We start from the raw sequence: 19,060 nt of genomic DNA, 5'->3' as shown, positions 1-19,060 counted from the left end.
GTAAAAAGCAGTGGACAAATCAGTAGATGGGCCACAGGAGAAAGTCAGTGGTCACTTAGGTACTGCTGGTGGTTCATCAGAAGAGATGCTATTGGAACTGCTTAGGAATTCTCATCAGAAAATGTCTATTTATTCAAATTGAATGTGTTACAAAAGAACCGGTGTGGTATAAAAGAATGGTTTTATCTCAGCATTTTGTCAGAGGAGGTTTTGGTGCCTAATTTAGAAATGACATTTTGATTGGAAACATGAGTTCATTGAAATTAATTAACAAATGTTACTTGAAATTGAAACACTTCACAACTGCTACAATGAAAACATTTCAAATTGGCCTGATACTTCTCTCTACCCTTCTTATCACTCTCTGACATTTGATTCAGGATGTTTTCCAAAATACAGGCTTTTGAAAGAAAATGTAGACAACTAGATTTTACTTTAATCAAAGAAGAAAAAAAAAAAAAAAAGATTTTCCATCAGTTCCAATTATTCCATTGAGTGGCAAATAAAAAGAAAGTTTACTTGCTCTTTTTGCTGGTTTTACAAGTTGCGTTACCCAGCCAGTCAAAAAACAGCTCGGAAAGCAGATGTTTCCATTTTCTGTTGGAGCTTGGAGGCATTCAATTGAAATTCCACAGAACAGCCAAGCAGTTAGCATCACACTTGCTATCACACTGGAAAAATGTGAATTAGAATTACACATATATCAATTCATTAGTGGGTTGGAAAGAAAACAAATACACAATAGTTGCTCACTGGAGTCTAAATGCAATTGTCACTAATCACAGTGAGGAAGAAAGATTATGAACCTCACAGCTGCTGAGACAAAAGGAATTATGTACTTCTCAGGCCACAGGAAAGGTGATTAATATGCCTTTATCAAAAGACTTTGAGACATAATAGCTTCATCACCATACTTGTCTCATTGAGTGCAAACATAAAAAGATATACCTGGTTTCAAGTAGGCTTTTGCACAGAAGCTGAACATTTTTCTATCGCATGGGTTATTGTAGAATGGAAAAGAAGGAGTCTCACTCAGTACATCCAAAAGCTGATGCTCTATGTCTGAAAAGCCCTGTCTATCTGTTGTTCACTTTTATTCTTCTTAGGTAGATGTTACACCTGCTTACTGTTTCTAAGGACATGAAACACATTCACTTGAAAACTAAAGCAATAATCTGAAATAAAAAAAAGATATTGAGCAAAAGTATGATTGGACATATCAGACTTGATTTACAACAATATGCAGGTTCTAAAAGATTTGCAAAAGATTTGCCTTCTCAGTTTGCAGCAGGAGGTAGATGTCAGCCAATTAAAAATCTGTTTGCTTGCATTTACTTGATCCCTCCACTTATTCTGATGTTGATTTTCAAGCAAACGAGAAAGCTGTTACTGTCATGGAATGATCACGTTTTTGATGGGGAGGCAGGAGAAAGGGATTGCAGGTAGCGTTTTCTTTTTTTTAAGCTACAATAATGTTTATGATCCTCAAGTCTTCTGACTTTGCTAACTGCTGCTGAAGTGGTGGCAATCTGTATCACTTCGGTGGCACTTAGAAAAGCTTTGGACTAAAAATGGTTATTGCACAAATTACACAAAAAGAGAAGCAGACAGACAGTCTTGCACTGCCCTGTCTAAGGTGTTTGGCAGTTTCACATGTTCTGCATCATTAGAGAGCGGTGTCCCTAGCATCTTGCCTGTCAATTGGCCTCAAGTCACTGTTGTTGCAGTCAAGCACATCCTAGACTCCCTCTCATAAATTGATCAAACTTCATTTTAAACTTACTTCAACAGCCACAGTAGTCCCATTTGGAGTACTACTCCAGAAATTACACTGCTTTCAAATGTACTTTATCACTCCCGCAGTCCTCAAGAGAAGCATCTGGGAAACCACAAGCTTTCACAGATGATTTGACCTAAAGCTATATCATTTTGTTTGTGGGGTTAGTGTTCAGCTGGATCAATGAGCTGATTGAGCTCCTGCCACAGCCCCATTAAGGAAGCTGGGACAGATGAAACCACCCAGCACCCATCTACACAAAGACCTGCACGTACAGCTGTGACACCACAACCTCAATCATCCAGCTTCGCAGGCAAGTCTGCAGACTGCCATCAAACCACCAACCATACAGGCACAGCAAACATCCCGCCACAGGGCGACAATCGCGCAGGCTTTAGTTACAGAGCACTGGCGACTCTCTAAGCTATTTTCCTGACTGTTATCTCCCTGCAGGCACACAGGTGGTAGAAGACCCGCCAGTCTTCTGGTGTAAATGTCTTCTCAAATGAGCTCCCAGCATGTGGCAGGCCCGCTATGGAGTCCAGCCAAAGTTTTAAGCTCCAGGACCAGCTCTGCTTGCATGATCTGGCAGAAAACAGATTTATGGATAGGCCTTTGCTTCTTTTATAATTCTACAGGCATGGGGCAGGCACATGGAATGCCAGAGGATGGTTAAGACAGCATCTTAAAATGTACAGAGATGACTAAAAGTAATTGTATGTGGCAGATTTGGTCACCTCTCCAGGTAAAAGCTTATACCTTCTTGATCCAAACTACCTTCTGACATTCCACTCCTGCCTTCATCGCATGTTTTATAAAAAGCTAGCCAGTGGGTCATTCAGTATTTTAAAGCAGCAAATTAGAAGATACAAAGTAGGTAGAGTGCAGCACCGCACCTGCACTTCTTTCCACTTAACACCTTCCCCTCTTTTTTTACCTTTTCTTGCTAATATACACATCATATCCAATTTATCACAGTGTCCACTGGTGCAAAGTCAGCAATGGATTTCACCTTGCAGATCTTTTTATTTCTTGCGGAATTCACTTTCAATTAGCTAAAGAAATAGGGAAGTGTTGAACCATCTGTCATACATTTACAGAGCGCACCAAATTGCTCTGCTCAGCATACAGATAATGGGGAAAAAAACATTCATTGAGCCAATCAATTTAAATCAGTTAAATAGAGGCAAAATAAAAAGTAAATCTAGATGTTTACAGTTCATCTTTTAGCATTCTCACATTTTACTTCTTCACTGACTCTGTGTGCCCTTCTGTAACGGACAAATGGGAGCAAATCTGCAAATAGCTGGGTAGCAGTCAAAGCATTTTACATTTTTTAGTGGATGTTAAACTAAGATCCAACAGGCAGTCTTTGAGCCTGACTGCATTCCCAGACACTCAGTTATCTTGCATATTAGTAATTCTATAGACTGCTTATGAGACTGGCATCCACCAGTAAAGCCCCATGCTTGAACATGCAGAGCTACGTATTGGTTGCAAGTCCTATTTATAGTGCTTTATGTGTGCAGACTATAAGAATCAGCTATCAGGGAGTGAGAAAGTACAATCCAAAATGTATCCACCCATTATTCTGACTGCCCAAGTGGCATGATTGTTTTTAAAAACGTGCTAAGTGCCCTCTCTAGTTATTAGTACGCTTTATATAACCTAAATGATGCTCAGGTAATTTGCATTTGCTTGATTCAGACGGTGTGCTCCCAGGAGCCTTGCACTGCGTGCAGCACTGAGCACTTTCTGCAAGCCCCCAGTCAAATGTCTCATACTCAGTTTGACTGAGCACTACAGCGCACCCCTTCGAATTGTGTTTTTATCTGGTTGATGCCCTTTTCTTGCAGCAGAAAAAAGGTCCTTTGCAATATCCATAAATGTAAAATATTCCTTGAGTTCCCATGGAACTAGATTTATTGCCTGTTGTTACAAGTTTTTTGTATTAAAGTTGTTTGCTTTAGCAATTGCTGCTCTTTGCTTTTTCTTAGTTTAATATGGAGTTAAAGGGCATGAACTTGAACCTGGGAATAAATGTATATTTAACATGTTGCTTACTGCTTTGAGTTCTTATCTGTACGTATAACTGTACATATAACAGACAAACTGTTTCTTTGTGCAAATTCTTTTGCTCATAATTGGCCACTGTATGCAAGCTTGAATGTGCAATTACTGTTAATTGAGAGGCTGGCTTGGAAAATAGCATTTTTGAATGTTCTCCTTTGAATCCAGATCATACTTATTGTTTCCAATTCTTCTTGTACTAAGAAACTTTTTTTGTTCTTATGAAGATGTAAAAGTAGAAAGCTTCTAATTCTGAAATATATCACATAGCCTTCCTAAGTTTTTTGAGAAGACCTATTTTATCTTCAGTATGTAGTTCACCACAAATAAAGCATTTATAAATTTGTCTCTGACTAAGATGTTTTAAAGAAAGACCTCTGGGGCATGCAGAGATACTTGATCTATACTTTCAGCCAGTGAGATGGTAGATATATGCGATCTAGTGCTCTTATCAAATATTAGACTTGAATTACGTTATAGCTGCTTTTGTTTAGAATTCAATGCCAAAAGGGTTGGTTATGGAGCTATTAGTTTGATACGTTTGCCTGTCTTCCACTGAAAAACTGCTTTGCACAGTAAGTGAAAACATCTTCAAAATGAAAGGAAGAAATACTGAACTAATTTCCCACTCTGTTGGCTTACTGCAACCTTGCAAAATTGTCATAAAAATTTAGCAACTAAAAATCCAATCAACTCTTCTTTATCAATAAAACAAATATTATATGGGAATGGAACGAGAAGATTCTTTACTCATTCTCCTCTATTCACTGCCCCTCAGTGAGACTCAGTGAGATCACTTTCAATGACTAGGATTGCTTACACTAGTAATGCTATTACTGAAAAAAAAATATTTGCTTCCAACTCGTCCTAAATAAAAATATAAACTATCTAGTTTTACACCGAAGGCCATTTATTTTTCATTTTTAAACTATCATACCGATCGTTTATACCTTTCAAATGATGTATCTCAAGCTTTGAAAAGGCATAGTTTCTACTTACTGTTTTCCACCAATAGATGGCAGGTGAAGCCCTGGAAATTTATTCACTTGATACAGCATGAAATAAGAACACATAGTTTGCGCTTGCCAGCTGTAAATCGGTGCTCTCTGATATCTCTTCAGATGTGATCATGATTTAGTCCTAGCCCATCCACCTTGCATTATAAACCTTAGTCCAAGTTTAGGAATAGCTACATTTTGTGTGTAAGACTGTTAATTCTTATTTATTTTGTCCTACTCCATTAGGTCAAACTGAATTTTGCACATATTGCCTTTCTCTCTTGGTTGGGAAGGTTTTTGTCAGCATGGCGTAGCAGCTGTTACGTTCATTCAGGGTCTTAGGACTGAGCTTTCTGTAATGAAACAAGAAAGCTCTGCATTTATACCCATGTCACAAATCATACTGCTTGTAAGCTGGAACAGAGTAGCTTGAAGCTCAAGCTTTGATTTCCAGTTCCAGAAAAGCTAGAAGAGAGAGAGAGAGAGAGAGAGAAAGACTGGTGGCAGAAAGAGCCTCCTACAGTGATAAAACTAATTTTAATAAACCACAATAAGGATGCTCATAATGTGATACTATAATTCTTCATATACAATGATCTATTTTGAAAAAAAAAATCCAGCTCTTCTCTGAAAGATAGAAGCAGGAGGGATTGAATCTTCTTTACATACAAGCCAGGTACAGTGCTTGAAGTCATAATGAGGTGGTATAAAAAGATAGGGATTTTCTTCTGCACATGACATAATGATTTTAAGGAAAGCATGTAATATGCTGTAATCAATTAATTGTAGGATTTACTTGAAAAATGAATAGGAGCATGCATAAATCACATGGTTTGAGGATTACAGAGCACAAAAGGATACCTTTCCTTCTAGGCACCCTGCATTAGTAAATGTGCATTACTTCTCCTGCAAAATGATTTCCTGAAATCAGTCTGCCTCGCAATTGCCCTGCTGTTACTGGCAGTCTAAGTATTGATGACTAAGTGACAATCAGAGCTCAGCTGGTTCTTGTATATATCACAGTAGCTCCTCCAGGCTGACCGAGTAGACAAATTTGACTGCTCTGATCCCTGCATGGCAGCCTGGATGAATTCTATTAATCCAATCCATTCACTAATCCTTCAATTTTTATAAGTTAATTTGGTTTTGTGAGCTCCACTTCTAACTGTAACTCTCAGCACGTATTAAAGCTTCCATTGTATGGGCAACAGCAGCAAAACATGGATAAAACCCAAGGCCATCAAGAAGCATCAATGATTAGATGCTGAACAACAAAGATCATGCAGGTGAGTCAGTGACTATTAATCACTCTCTGCCAGTAATGTTATAGAAGAGAAGGGAGGATGTCTGAAACTGCTTCAAATTAACAGCTCTCCAGTGAACTGGGGAAGTTTGGCAGCATATATCATGACCAAAATTAAAAAGTTGATTTTAGGTGTCCAGTTTATGTGCCTTAGTCTTTCTAGGCCAGATGACAAAGAGAAGACAGCTGTTTGAATACTCCTCTGCGGGAAACCCCCTGACTATGTAGGAACCTGAACTTCCAACCCTATCACCTCAGGCAAATAACCCGAATTAGGCTGTATGAATGACCCCTTTAGATATTGTACCTGTCACTGAATGTGAAACAAATTGGTGCAATTAACAAGCAACTTCCCAAGGGCCAGGTCATAGCGTGCAAAACCAGCGCGCTACCACTGACTTGACAGTAACATGATGCTAAGCTGTACATGATCTTGACCCTCAAATGACAGCACATGTTATCACAACAGAATTATTAAATAATCAGACTGGCTCAAAGCTACGCATTTCCCCTTAGCTTGCTTTTGTCTGGAGCCTCTTCCCCTGAAGAGTAAACTTTTCATTCAAACCTCAGTTGAGAGCAGCCTGTAGCCAGTGAAACTGCAGAGAAAGGTCTGTAAACAATAACTGCTCTGTAGAGAACAAGCTGACCTTTATAGATGTTAAACAAAACAAAAAGGGTTGATTGATGCCGTGCAGTACATGCTCTCTGAAATATTAAAACCAAGAAAGTCATGGAAGGTTAGTTTATGAACATACAGCATGATAAATTATGTCAGCAGATGGTGGGGTAGGAAAGGGGAAAGCACGACTGGGTAAAATATTTAGGGAAAAATGCCTGTATCCTCAGCTGGAAAAGGGAAAGTGTGTAGTGCTGACTTCTGTTAAATGGAAACAAAACCCAAACCTATGTTATCTAGAGTAGGTCAGTTGCTCAAGTCTCCATGACTCATTTTTAAAAATTCTGATTAATACAGTAAGATATGGTATAATGTTTTTTAGAATAAGAAATCTATTAGTAAGCTCCACAGGATAATTACTTACAGTTTAGCCACAAACGTGTTATTATACAGAGAAGGACAATCTAACCTGTATAGAATTATAGAATCATAGAATTGTTAAGGTTGGAAAAGACCCTTAAGATCATCGAGTCCAACCGTTAACCTAGCACTGCCACGTCCACCACTAAACCATGTTCTTAAGCACCACATCTACCTGTCTTTTAAATACCTCCAGGGATGGGGACTCCACCACTTCCCTGGGCAGCCTGTTCCAGCGCCTGACTACCCTCTCGGTAAAGAAATTTTTCCTAATATCCAATCTAAACCTCCCCTGGTGCAACTTGAGACCATTTCCTCTTGTCCTATTGCTTGTTACTTGGGAAGAGACCAACATCCACCTTGCTACAACCTCCTTTCAGGTAGTTTCAGTTTTAGTGTGCCTGTGTCTTGTCAACTCAAACTACAGACAAAGGCTGCAGAATGCTGCACCGCTTTCTCTCTTTGCTCCCTTTTAATTTTCCCTTCACCTAGAAATGTACAGGGCAGGACTGGGAGGTGTTCAGCTTAAATACATCTCTTCCTGTCACTTTCTGGAGTGGGATAGTTTCATCATCCAGCACTTCAAGGAACTTCTGGGCAAACCTTCTCATTTCCATAGACGCTCCTCAGTCTGCAACGGTATTTTCAGGTGGAAAAGCAGGTCCTTCCTACATGGTGGATGTAGGAGCAGTAAGCACTGTACTCTTGTTGCAGATGCTAGTGCTGGAACAGTTCTCCCACCAAGGAAACCTAGGGGCTCAAGGAGCTAGAGGGCCCCTTAACTTTCAATTTGCTGCAGTTCAGAGATTCAACATAGGCACTATAAAAGTCTTGGGGCACAAGGACTGTTCAGCTGAGCCAGGCTGCAGGATAAAGACAAGAAGGGGGTCAGCGGGAACAGGGTGAGTGCCAGTAGCACTTTAATGGCAGGTGAAGAACATTCTTATTGAACCTCCTGAAGCTATAGAGGGACCATCAAGTGCCCTCAAGGACTTTGTGAAGAAACAATCCCACAGTCTTGAAACTGCATGAGAGAGAACAGCTACGCAGATCGCTCTCGCTGCAGTATATTGGTGACAGTCTCAACTGCTCCCTAGCCTCCTGCCCAGTCCCCTCCATCAAACCTGTCCTCCCATCCACAGCAGCCTTGCTCTCTAGGCATAGTACACCCCGTCCCCACCTCAATGTGCCTCTGAAGCCAAAAAGCCATGGCTGAATATTCACATCCCTTCTGCAAGCAGGGAGCAGCCTAGGAGGGATAAGCCTCCACCAGACTTGCAGGGGAAGCCACATCTCTCATCCAGTGGTAACAGGACACAAGCAGTTATTTACAGACTGGCACTATACTGTCTCTGAAGCAAAACGCACATCCCCGCAGCACCTATCCAATATTGTAAACAAGGACCTAACCATGTAGCGAAAGCAATGCCCAGAACAGAAGTACTTTAATACAAAAATGTTTATGCCAAAAGTGCAGTGCTGCCCCTGTCATGCTTTTTCTATGCTTTAAACATGGTTTCTAGAAGACAGCAAAAATGGCTTTGGACAGCAGAGGAGCTATCTGTCATTAGAGCTATTTGCAATGCAGGATGACGTGGAGGAAGTTAAGGATCATACTGTGATCCTTCAAGTAGTCTGCTGGGAATCTGAGGTGAAAGCCTGAGATTATTGAAGTCAAGAAGCATTTTGACTTCAGTGGGACCAGCGTCGCTCCTTGGCTTTTAAGCAAAAATACAAATCACATACCTCTAAAAAAAGAAGTTAATAATCAACACGTTATAGACTATTTTGCCTTAAAGTGAAGCAAAGCACTCTGCTAATGCAACATGAAAGTGCAGGTACACGTCTTTGGATTGGCTATTGCGTAAGGTCTGAGCAAAACTTGTGGGGAGAAGAAGGGACTTTCCAGACAACTCCCAAAAGCAAATCTATGATCACATTAGGAATCTATGTTAAAAGGACAAAGAAGCTCGTGAAACCAGTGCAGCAAGGTGTAAAGATACCCAGGTAGGAGAGAGAAACAAGAAATCATCCAACAACAAAGAATCATATTCAAAAGCTCAGCCATAATACTTGTTGATGTGGACTGATTTTCAGAGATGCTGAGCTGAGTTTGATGGATGCTCAGGATCACCGAATATCAAGGAAACTTACTTTATTCCTGTGCACTATCCAACACACTGCATAGTATCCCATTCATTTTAGCTGCAGACAAATTATTGAAAACTTTTACATTTTCCTGGTTGCAAACTGAAACTATTTACCATAGGTGTGGCCTCTGTGAAATCCATCAGGAGGTCACCTGGCTCCAAAGTAAATGTACTTCCAGCATCCGTGGAACTCTAAAGGCAAAGAAGAAACCCAGCATTGAAAAAAACATTTAATTTCTGTAATTCTGTTAGCTGTCTTTGTTTTGTTTTTTTTTTTTAATTCCATAAAGCATAGATTGCCAAATGGATTTCAAATTTCATACCATGTTTTTTAAGTATGGCTACTCAGGAAAGACAGACAATGAAACTACGCACCTTTGAAATCAAGGTAAATATTAATTTAATCCTGACCCACTGCCCCCTAAGGTTGATGAAAAACTATTATTGATTTTAGTTGGGTCTTGGAGCAGGCTCTAAATATTTCCTCACACAACAGGTTAAACATATTACTACAACTCTGCATTAAAAACTACTCCTAAATGTAGAATTACTCCATCTAAGGAAAATGTGTTATCTGCAACTCCCTCCCGCCCTTCCTGAATACTCTCCGAACCAACATAAGCTCATTTCTTTGCATATTACCTTGCCACCAGGCGAAACCTGTGTTTGTCCTTCTGATGTCTGTGGCGTACACGTTTTCTGTGACCCGGGAGATGCTGAAGACACAGGTGTTGATGCCGCTGCTGCTGCTGCCAGTGCTGGAGGAAGGTCATCTTCATCACTGCAGTTGACAAAAGCAGACAGATCTTCTCATTAGAAAATGTCACCAGACTTTGACCGTACTTGTGTTGGAGAAGGCACTGGAAACCTGTATGTCAGCTGTAGTGCTCTGGAGTGAAGTTCTGCTTACTCTTCCATCTGTAATGCATCTAATTTTCAAGTAAAGTAGATTTTTTAAGCTTTAAAGATTCCTCAAAAGTCGATTGGCTAGGTAACTCTCATCTGCAAATGGAAATCTTAAGGGTATGATGTGCAAGTAGTGTTTCTATGGAGTATGTATATATGAATAAATTAACTGATTTGATATTACTCTACTTTAATGTTTTTTCTTTTCTACAGAGACTGGCTGTATTGATAAGAACAGATCTGGTTAGACCCCTCCATGGGACTGACTGCTTCATTGGGTTTAAACCAACAGGAGGTTTGACACCCATTATGCAGCTAGTCTGTGCTATTGTTTTCCAACTGTTTTTAAAGGATTTTGATTGACTCCAAAAAGGACGTCTTTAGAAACATACTTGTGAGGGTATCTTTTTTCTGTCCCATTTATTCTGTTTACAGAGAAAACATTTTATTTAAAACCGGGTTGCATGCTTCCCTTGGACTCTAGGCTGTCAAGCTGAGCTCCTTCCATCTCACCTACTGTCAGCACTAAATGAAAGCCAGTAGAGAACATTATACCTTCATTTACTTTTGTAGAGCCCCATTGACTACAAATCATTGGGATCAGTCAGCCCTGAGTCAGGATGTTTCCAGTTGCTAACTGCAATTGCATGGAGGTAAACGGAGTCACAATTTGGCCTACAGAACCTTTATTACTGGGAATGGTGTGTGAAAAGGAAAGACTACAGCTTAACAGTTTAAAGCGCACAGAAAAATGATGAGAAAAATGATTTCTGCTCATAAAATGGCACCAATTTTAACTACCAATTAGGTAGTCACAGTGTACAGATGCCTGCCATGCCAGTTTGACAGACACTTCCAGAACAGAACTGTACTTGGTTTAGTGTTACTTGAAGGCAGCATGCCTGGACAACACAGTACTTCAAAACTACATGACATACAGGGTTCACAGACTTATGGTGGGTTGTTTGGATGATAGCTATGGGTTTTTTTATTATGATATAAAGCTGTGGTGATTAATGTTATCTTTTTCATGCTTCATTTTTTATTTCATTCGGGTAAGGATAGAATTCAGCACCAGAGCATGTACAATACACTGTTTTTATGCTGGAAAGAAAATACAAAATCTTTTGGACCTGTTCAATAGATGTTTTATTAATGCAACAAGCCAGACTTGGGCTGTTGACCTAGTTAATCTCCCTTTCAGAAACATGTAGCTGACATTTTCTCAGTCCTTGCTCCCCAGTCTCAGCAGGAACACACTGGCACCCTCCCCACCCTTGCTGGGTAAAGCTGCTCTGTTGCATACAAGGAAATGGAAAATTGTTGAGAACTTGCCAGTTCAGAAAGGCTTCTTAGTGTCTGGGAAACAAAGCTAAGGGTTAGGGTCCAGTCTTATCAGTCATCGAGCTATTAACACCCAAGCTACAAGTCTGAGAATTGGCCTTCTTCACTGTATTCCTTTCACAATACTACTTCATTGTTTCTTTGCATTTCCCATATTCACAGTCCAGACACAAGATAATTTAAATTGAATAGAATTTGGGTCTACAAAAAAAAAAATCACAGCCCATATTTTTAACTGTGGAGTCTTCAGCACTACACATGGCCACAGCAGAGGTGACACCTGTGGTTAGATGTGTTTACATGCACTTGAGTTGCTGTTCCTCATGCCTAACACTGGACAACTGAAAATCCACATGGGGGCAAAACATGCTCAAAACTGGTTCCTCAAAAACTCACCAACCAAAAATTGAGAATTCATTCCTGAATACATAAATATATATATATATAAAAAAAGTGTTTAAATGTTGCTTCTCTCTCTGTGTGTAATAACACCATTGCCTTTTCCACTGCATAACCCCGCCTCTAGTCTCCTTCCCATTCCACTCGCCTCCCACTGCACTATTCGTCGTAGAAAGCATACATATCTTTTTCTTCATTATGGCACTGGTGTTCTTGTACTAATAAGTTTATGCTGATATTGTCCCTTTTTTTCTCTAGTTTCTGGTGGTCTTGTCTGTCCTGTCATACAAAGGACAAATCAACAAACTGATTTCCACATCTATTCAGTACCTCACATCTCCAGCGACTCTCAAATTTGATGAATCGGGTGTAAATGGGATGCCAAAGCCCTATAGGCACAGATCATTCTTGCCAGGACTAAGAGACCTAACTTTGCTGGCTGTAGCTGTAGCCGGCTCAACAATTTCTGCATGTGACAAAATCAGAGAGAGAGAGAGAGAGAAGGTGCACTTTCTGAGAGGGAATGGCTGACAGCACAGCTTGACCACCCAACAACTAAGGACTGTTGTCCTCATTTTGCAAATGGGGTTGTAATGAAGCAGACAGAGCAGCTTGCTCCAGCTCACACCAGGTCTTTGACATTTCGTGTGGAGAAGAGTTTTTTTAATTCCTAACCTATAAGCTCAGAAGAAGGCAGAGGGCCTGCAATCCTGAGGGTTAGCAACTGCATGGGGATGGCAAATTCATTTTGTATTAAAAGCTTAAAGATTCTCAGTGATGAAAGGAATGGTATCAGTATAAGATCATTATCATGTAATTGCACTCATGCCTTTCAGAAGGCATAGCTAGAGCAATAATTAGCATCCCCCTTCATTTTCAGCTGTAGTAGGCAAAAACATAAAGATAGTGCTATACGTTACTCACAAACTGTACTGCCTCGTTAACTTCCTCACACGAGAAACTTTAATCTCCTGCTTTTCTGTAGGGCCAGTTGATGGCGTAGTTTCAGGTCGTACTGGAGCTGGACTTCTAAAAATAGGAAGAAAAATATATGTGGCACAGTCTTTATTTAAACTACTTCAGGCATATCAACAAAGTTCTAACTCATCAACACATATTTATCTTGCAAAGTGGCAAGTGCCCATTGAAGTTCATCGTTTTGTTCCATTTATAGTCCACGGGCCAGTGTGCATGAACAGAAAAGGATGTGCAAACTCACTCTCCTGTGCATTGCATACCATTTATAAAAGCAGCAACTGATTACAAATATGGAGCCTATGTAAGGGGCGACGTGGAAGTGTCACTGTTTCCAAAATACAACATTTTAATAACAGCCCAGCAATTCAGTCATGTCAGAAATATTTTTACAAAAAATACCTTTAACAAAAACTATTTTATGAATTATGAAACCTGTTCTGCTTAAAATAGTTTGTACTTGAAATTAAACATTAGCCTTCTGCATTTGAAAGAGCTGCTCAAGGGAAATGAACTAATGGATTTCTTGGATCACCATGAAAAGGATACTTGCTAGAAAAAAAGCAAAACTCAGACGTGTTTCAGACGCTCATGAATGTGAAATACACCTGCAGTGCTCCAGCAAAGAATAGAAATGGGAACATGGAGACCCACATAAAAGGATCTTCTCTTTAACCATTTATCAGTAGAGTTAACTGAGGCTTAAATACAAATAGCATAAATACTAAATACAAGATCTTCATGACCTTGGGAGGAAACCGTTTCAACCGTGAGCTTGAGTGGCATGAAGACACATGAATTACCTTAAATACCACTTATATTTGAAGCAACACATTATGATTAAATACATCATAGGTGTATTAGAAATGCTATAAGCATAATAAACATGCCAAACATTAGAGGAGTAATTTGAAAGTCTTGATTAATAATTTATGAAATGGTATTCTGCCATCTAATCTGAAGTCAGATACTAAGTTAGTACTTCAGCAGCCCTACTGATTGCTGGTGGGACTGCTCGTGCACTGAGGTACATTCCACAATTGGCAGGAGTGGCAAAATCATGTCTCTAATATTACAAATTTGGGTTGAATTTTTTGAGTCTACTTGCATTGTATTAGTCTTCTAAAGCCGTAATAAGATAAGCATATTTAATCTTCAGAATTGCAGTTCCCTCTGATGCCCCTGTGAGTTTTAAGTTTCATGAACTCTCTCTGATAACTTCTGAACCTGCTGTCAAGCTACAACAGAACCTACTGGGACAGCATAGCCTTCAGATTATATCTTCAGTTATCCTATGTGTTTTTTAGTCTTTGGGAAGGCCACAGAGCATAAGATGGAGGAATGGGAAGTAGGAGAATATGAAGGACATACACAAATCATAAACCCTACCAGTTCTTCTTCTCATGGAACAACTTTTGTCAATTTTTGTTCTGCTTTTTGATCCCATTAATTTCAAGAAGTCAGTACAGATAACAGCAAGATTCATATCTTGCCCCTTCCCAAATTGCAATTTCAGGGTCAGTCATTTGTATCTCAGATTTGCAATGAGATTAATGCAGAACAATCCAGCCAGACTTTCAGACTTTTTGCTGAGTTTCTTAGGCTGGCAAGTAAGGGGAGGATAAGGGAAGAAAAAAGCCTAAACTATCTTGTTTTAATCTTGAAGTCAGTATGTCTGGTCTGGAAATCTGTGAATCAACATCATGATGGAAGCCCCCAATGTAATTTTCATCAAGTCAGTCTTCAGAATGTATGACTGCTCTAGCTATTCTTTTTTTAGACACCTTATGCTAAACCAAAGGTAGCTTTTGACAACTGAAAAAAATATTACTAGTTCAATTTACCCAAAGCGATTTTCAATTCAAGTTCTGACATAAGCAGGATAAATATGTTAAGACCTGTTTAACGACTGGATCTGATAGTCAAATCCTCAAGGGGTGTGAATGTGTGTAATGCCATTATTTCCAGCTCAAGCCTTCTGAAATGCATTAGCTGAAATTCTTGCTCTGGATAAGCAGTCCCCACAATTCTCCAATACCTTTCTAAGACAGTAGTTACAAGTTTTAAACCTTTTCATCAACCCAGTGAAAGCAGGAACAAAAATAGTGGTATCAACTACACGTGAGTTGAAAAATGTTTGCTCAAAAAGATAATAAGCAATGCACTAATACTATTAAGGGGGTCAGAAAACAGCACAGTGTGGAACAGCAAAGCTAGGAACACATCTATTTCCAGTTCATGGCTACTTCAAATTTCTCAAGACAACATTATCATCTGTAATGAAAGTAAATCAGATATTTTCACACAAAGGAAAATTTGAAATGATAATTTCGGTTCCTTTAAAAAGTTTCATTTCACAAAGCCTATATATCTCCTTTTGATTCTCATCGTTTGCAATTTTAAAAATGAGGAGGAGGTGGGACTTTTGAAGCAGTTATTTCAATTGCCAAAACCAAATTTTTATTTTAAAAGCTATCGTGCAATTCTGTAACTAAAGCAGTTTATAATGATTTCAAAGCAAGTTATGAAACTGATTTGTATATATGAAACGTTTTAAAGTTCTAAGTCTGAATTCATCTTGAAAAAAGTTTCACTCAACTGTGATTAAAAGTGTTTGAGAACCAAACAGGACCTATTCTCTAACCCAACAAATAGATGAAAAACTTATTATCTTCCTTTGAATGCTGTAAATTTTCAAGTGAACAATATAAAAATAAAAAACAAGATACAGTACCACTAGACACACCTACTCCTATTTCAGTGATCGTAACTGCTCAGATAAACTTTACTTGTATTTTCCATCATGCCAGTAAAGTATCCCACTCACTTATTTTGCAAAAGCAATACAATTTTAAGAGCAAAAACTTCTTTCCCTTTATTATAAAATTTTGCCATCATTTTTGTTAGAGGCTGGATGCAGTGACTATCCTTCTCCTGGTATTTATCAGGCCTCTGGGAGAGACACAAGCACCATTTAATCGCACATTTCGAGAAGCTGCAAGTTATCTAGGGTGTAAATTGAAGTTGCCTCTGAATGAAAAGGAGCAGTGGTGATGCCTCCACCCAAACAGGCTGACTGAATCCAGCCTACCATAAGCACGAGGTGAAATGTTAGACTAGTCCTACCAACTGCAGAGCTGGATTTTTGCCCTCATTGAAACCTTGCTAGGTTAGCTCTTTCCACACCAGCCTGAAAAATCATGACAGCTCCTGTTTCATCTCCAAACACTCTTCCCCAGTCTGAACATGCTCAAAACTGTTGTTACTCTCACTTCAGCAACCAGATGCTCAGCTTGATCAACTCAGAGCCTGATCTGTGTTTTAAAAATGGCAGGCTTTTAATATCACACAAACTCTTATGAATGATCTCATTGATGTTCCTGAAAAAGAAGCAACTATAAAGCAGAATAACTTCTATTGTTATCATCTTTTGAATTCTACAGCCAGAATATATTATCTTACATGGAAAGATATGATTCTTGAATAAAAACCTTGTAATTATTTTGGCTATTTAAATAGAGTCATTATGTGCAGATATCACCATTTGTAGTTTATAGTCCTACATGTAGTAACTTATGTGATCTTGAACAAAACCTGAAGTGTTGAGGGATCAGCGGGACTCAGACTTAAAAAAAAAAAAAAAAAGAAAAGGAAAACATGCCGTCATGCAGTGTATTACAGTTCCTTTCTAAGGTTCTGTTTCAATGTCATTAATTCATAAGAAACTTTTTTCCTGGAACAGTATCCAACCACCACAGCATAAAAATGAAGGTACCGAACCAAGACAGTTACTTAATGACCTGGCACCTTACATAAAAATCTGTCACTTCCTGGTGAGAATGACAACAACCACCACGAATGTCAGCACGCAGTGGCAGGTCATCAGAAACCGCCTGTGCACCGAGAGACCCAGCACGCTCCTGAGCAGCGGCCAGCAGGCTCTACTGAACCAACGTCAGCCCGTTTCACAAGCCTGCACCGAAACATAGACAAGTCCTAGAGAGAGATTCCCCCCCAAAACCAAGAAATTAGTTTTGTTCTCAGAGTAGCAGCCAACAGGGCTACTGAAACCAAAACTGCTCACAAAAAACCACGCACTGTGGAACGTTTCAAGTGACCACAGATGTCCACTGATCTAGCTTGAGTCTTCCTTGGGGACATGATGTAGGCGCTTGTGCCGAGGGACTCGGGGGGTCCCACCCTACCCTGGCTCAGCCGTAATGGGGAGACTAGTTCGCAGGGCTGGGGCTACGCTGCTGCCTGCACTACCCCTTTGCGTACCGTGGCTTCCACAGACTGACTTAGTTCCCTGCTAAGCTGGCTCCGGGCAGACCTCCCTACTTGTAAGAAACGTGGCAAGTGGGCCGTGTGGGAGCAAACGATCGTGCACCTTGTAAGCTGAAAGGGATAAAATAACTTCTTTTTCCCTGGAGGATCCAGTTCAGGATTTTAAAACCACCGAAGTCTGCTGGGGGAACCTGCTTTCTGTGTTTCTCTTTAACAGGTTTTATCCTGTTTGCTTCTGTTTGTGCCTTTCATGCATCTGGAACAATCTCTCTCCCTCCATCCTCCCAGACTAAGGCCAAGAGGCAGAGGGTAAAAGCTCCATGATTTACAAGGATACAGCCATCTGCATGAAGGTTGACCTGCCTTCAGGTGCTGACTCATGGAAAAAAAAACCCAAACACTGGCTGATTTTTGGCTTCAGAACTCCCCTTGAGTGGGAACATGGTAGTGAAAACTTGGGAAGGAAAAGCAAAGAAGAAAGGAAAGAAGAGGAAAAAATATTTGATAGATGCGTTCTCTTGTGTATCAAAGACATAGCCTAACAAGATAAGCAAACACACACAAACATGAAAATCTTTTCTCAGTCTGTGCTCTAAGGGTTTCACACTTATTTCTTTTCCAAAGTTACAGCCATGGGAAGTTCAGAAACAGTAATATGTGCTTTTTCACTCTGATAAGGTAGCTTTTCCCAGAAGACAGGTTAGCTTTCCAAAATGTTATTTAGACATTTGAAAGCTATTGCCAGCATCACACTTCCTGAATAAAGTTTTTTTCTTCTTTTTTCCTTTTTTTTTTTTTTTTAATATAGATTGCAGATGTACAACAAAGCTCCTTGCTACAGAGCAGCAGCCAAATCCAAAAACAGCTTGTGGGCTTTCCTTACCCTCCTCACTTGAGTTCTGTTTCTTTTAAAGGAAAAAATTCCCTCCCCTCCCTTGTCCTTGTAATGCAAATGTGTCTGCAGTCTAGACAAAAATGTGATGCTCCTGTGGTCCAACAGATAGATAATGATGATACAGAAACTGTTGTTTTCCCCCAGCTCAGAGTAATGTTGCAGGTCAACACCCAGTATCTAAGGTCAAACTGAGCTACAAATCCTACCTCTCCATACAGCAACCAGGACAGCCATTGTAAGTGCTGTGGTTTCCAAAGAGCCTAGGTGCAGTTTAAGGGACATGGCCAAAGAAAGAAATGCACCTCGAGTGGGGTATTTCATCAACTTAACCTCATCTGAAAGGTCTGAGTACTGCTCCTTTCTCTGTAGTTCAGAGATTAAGAATATAATTACAAACAATTCAGCAGCATCTGACTTCAGGCAACAGGTCAAAGAGGTCTTTAATACTCGGAATGAAGTCAAAGAACATACCTAAAGTGTCCTATCTGCAATCTTTAATGCAGACTGGCATGCAAAGGGTATGCAAGAGTTCAGCTTGAAGTTATGACTTTGATGCAGAAATTACTGGGTGAGGTTCCTGTAAAAAGCCAGAGTAGAAGATCCATTAACCTGTCCACTGGATTGAGGCCAGGCTGATGTGTATTTAGCTATTCACTTTGTTTTTGGAAACGCTGGTTGAAATTTTTCAGTTGGAGAACAAATGTTTTTATTTTTGAGGATGAAGATTGAATGAAAAAGCAGCTTTTTAAAAGCAATTAATATTAGTTATAAAGAAGTCAACATAGGTAATGTTTTTAGTTTTCCTAGAACATTTCACAATACATTTAGAAGGAGATATTTAAATGTTGTTTCAGACTCTGCCTCATAGAGTTAAGTCCATTCTGATTCTAAGACAACAGAACTTGCTTAGATTCACT

At 39.6% G+C, this 19,060-nt stretch overlaps 1 protein-coding gene across 1 annotated transcript in view; it reads right to left on the bottom strand.

Moving 5' to 3' along the window:
- EPB41L4B (erythrocyte membrane protein band 4.1 like 4B) overlaps positions 1–19,060 on the bottom strand; it is a gene marked incomplete at both ends in the record, with an annotated part of 177,372 nt that overhangs the window by 17,108 nt on the left and 141,204 nt on the right. Inside the window, 3 exons of the mRNA XM_082304048.1 lie at positions 9,452–9,529; positions 9,980–10,118; positions 12,911–13,015. Of these exons, the coding sequence (XP_082160174.1) occupies positions 9,452–9,529; positions 9,980–10,118; positions 12,911–13,015 (322 nt within the window). The remainder of the gene's footprint in view (positions 1–9,451; positions 9,530–9,979; positions 10,119–12,910; positions 13,016–19,060) is intronic.

Source organism: Platalea leucorodia (genome assembly GCF_965183815.1).
Source record: "Platalea leucorodia genome assembly, chromosome: 1".
Classification (NCBI taxonomy): domain Eukaryota; kingdom Metazoa; phylum Chordata; class Aves; order Pelecaniformes; family Threskiornithidae; genus Platalea; species Platalea leucorodia.
Note: the sequence above shows the minus strand (reverse complement) of the source record. Positions and strands in the feature narration are given on the sequence as shown.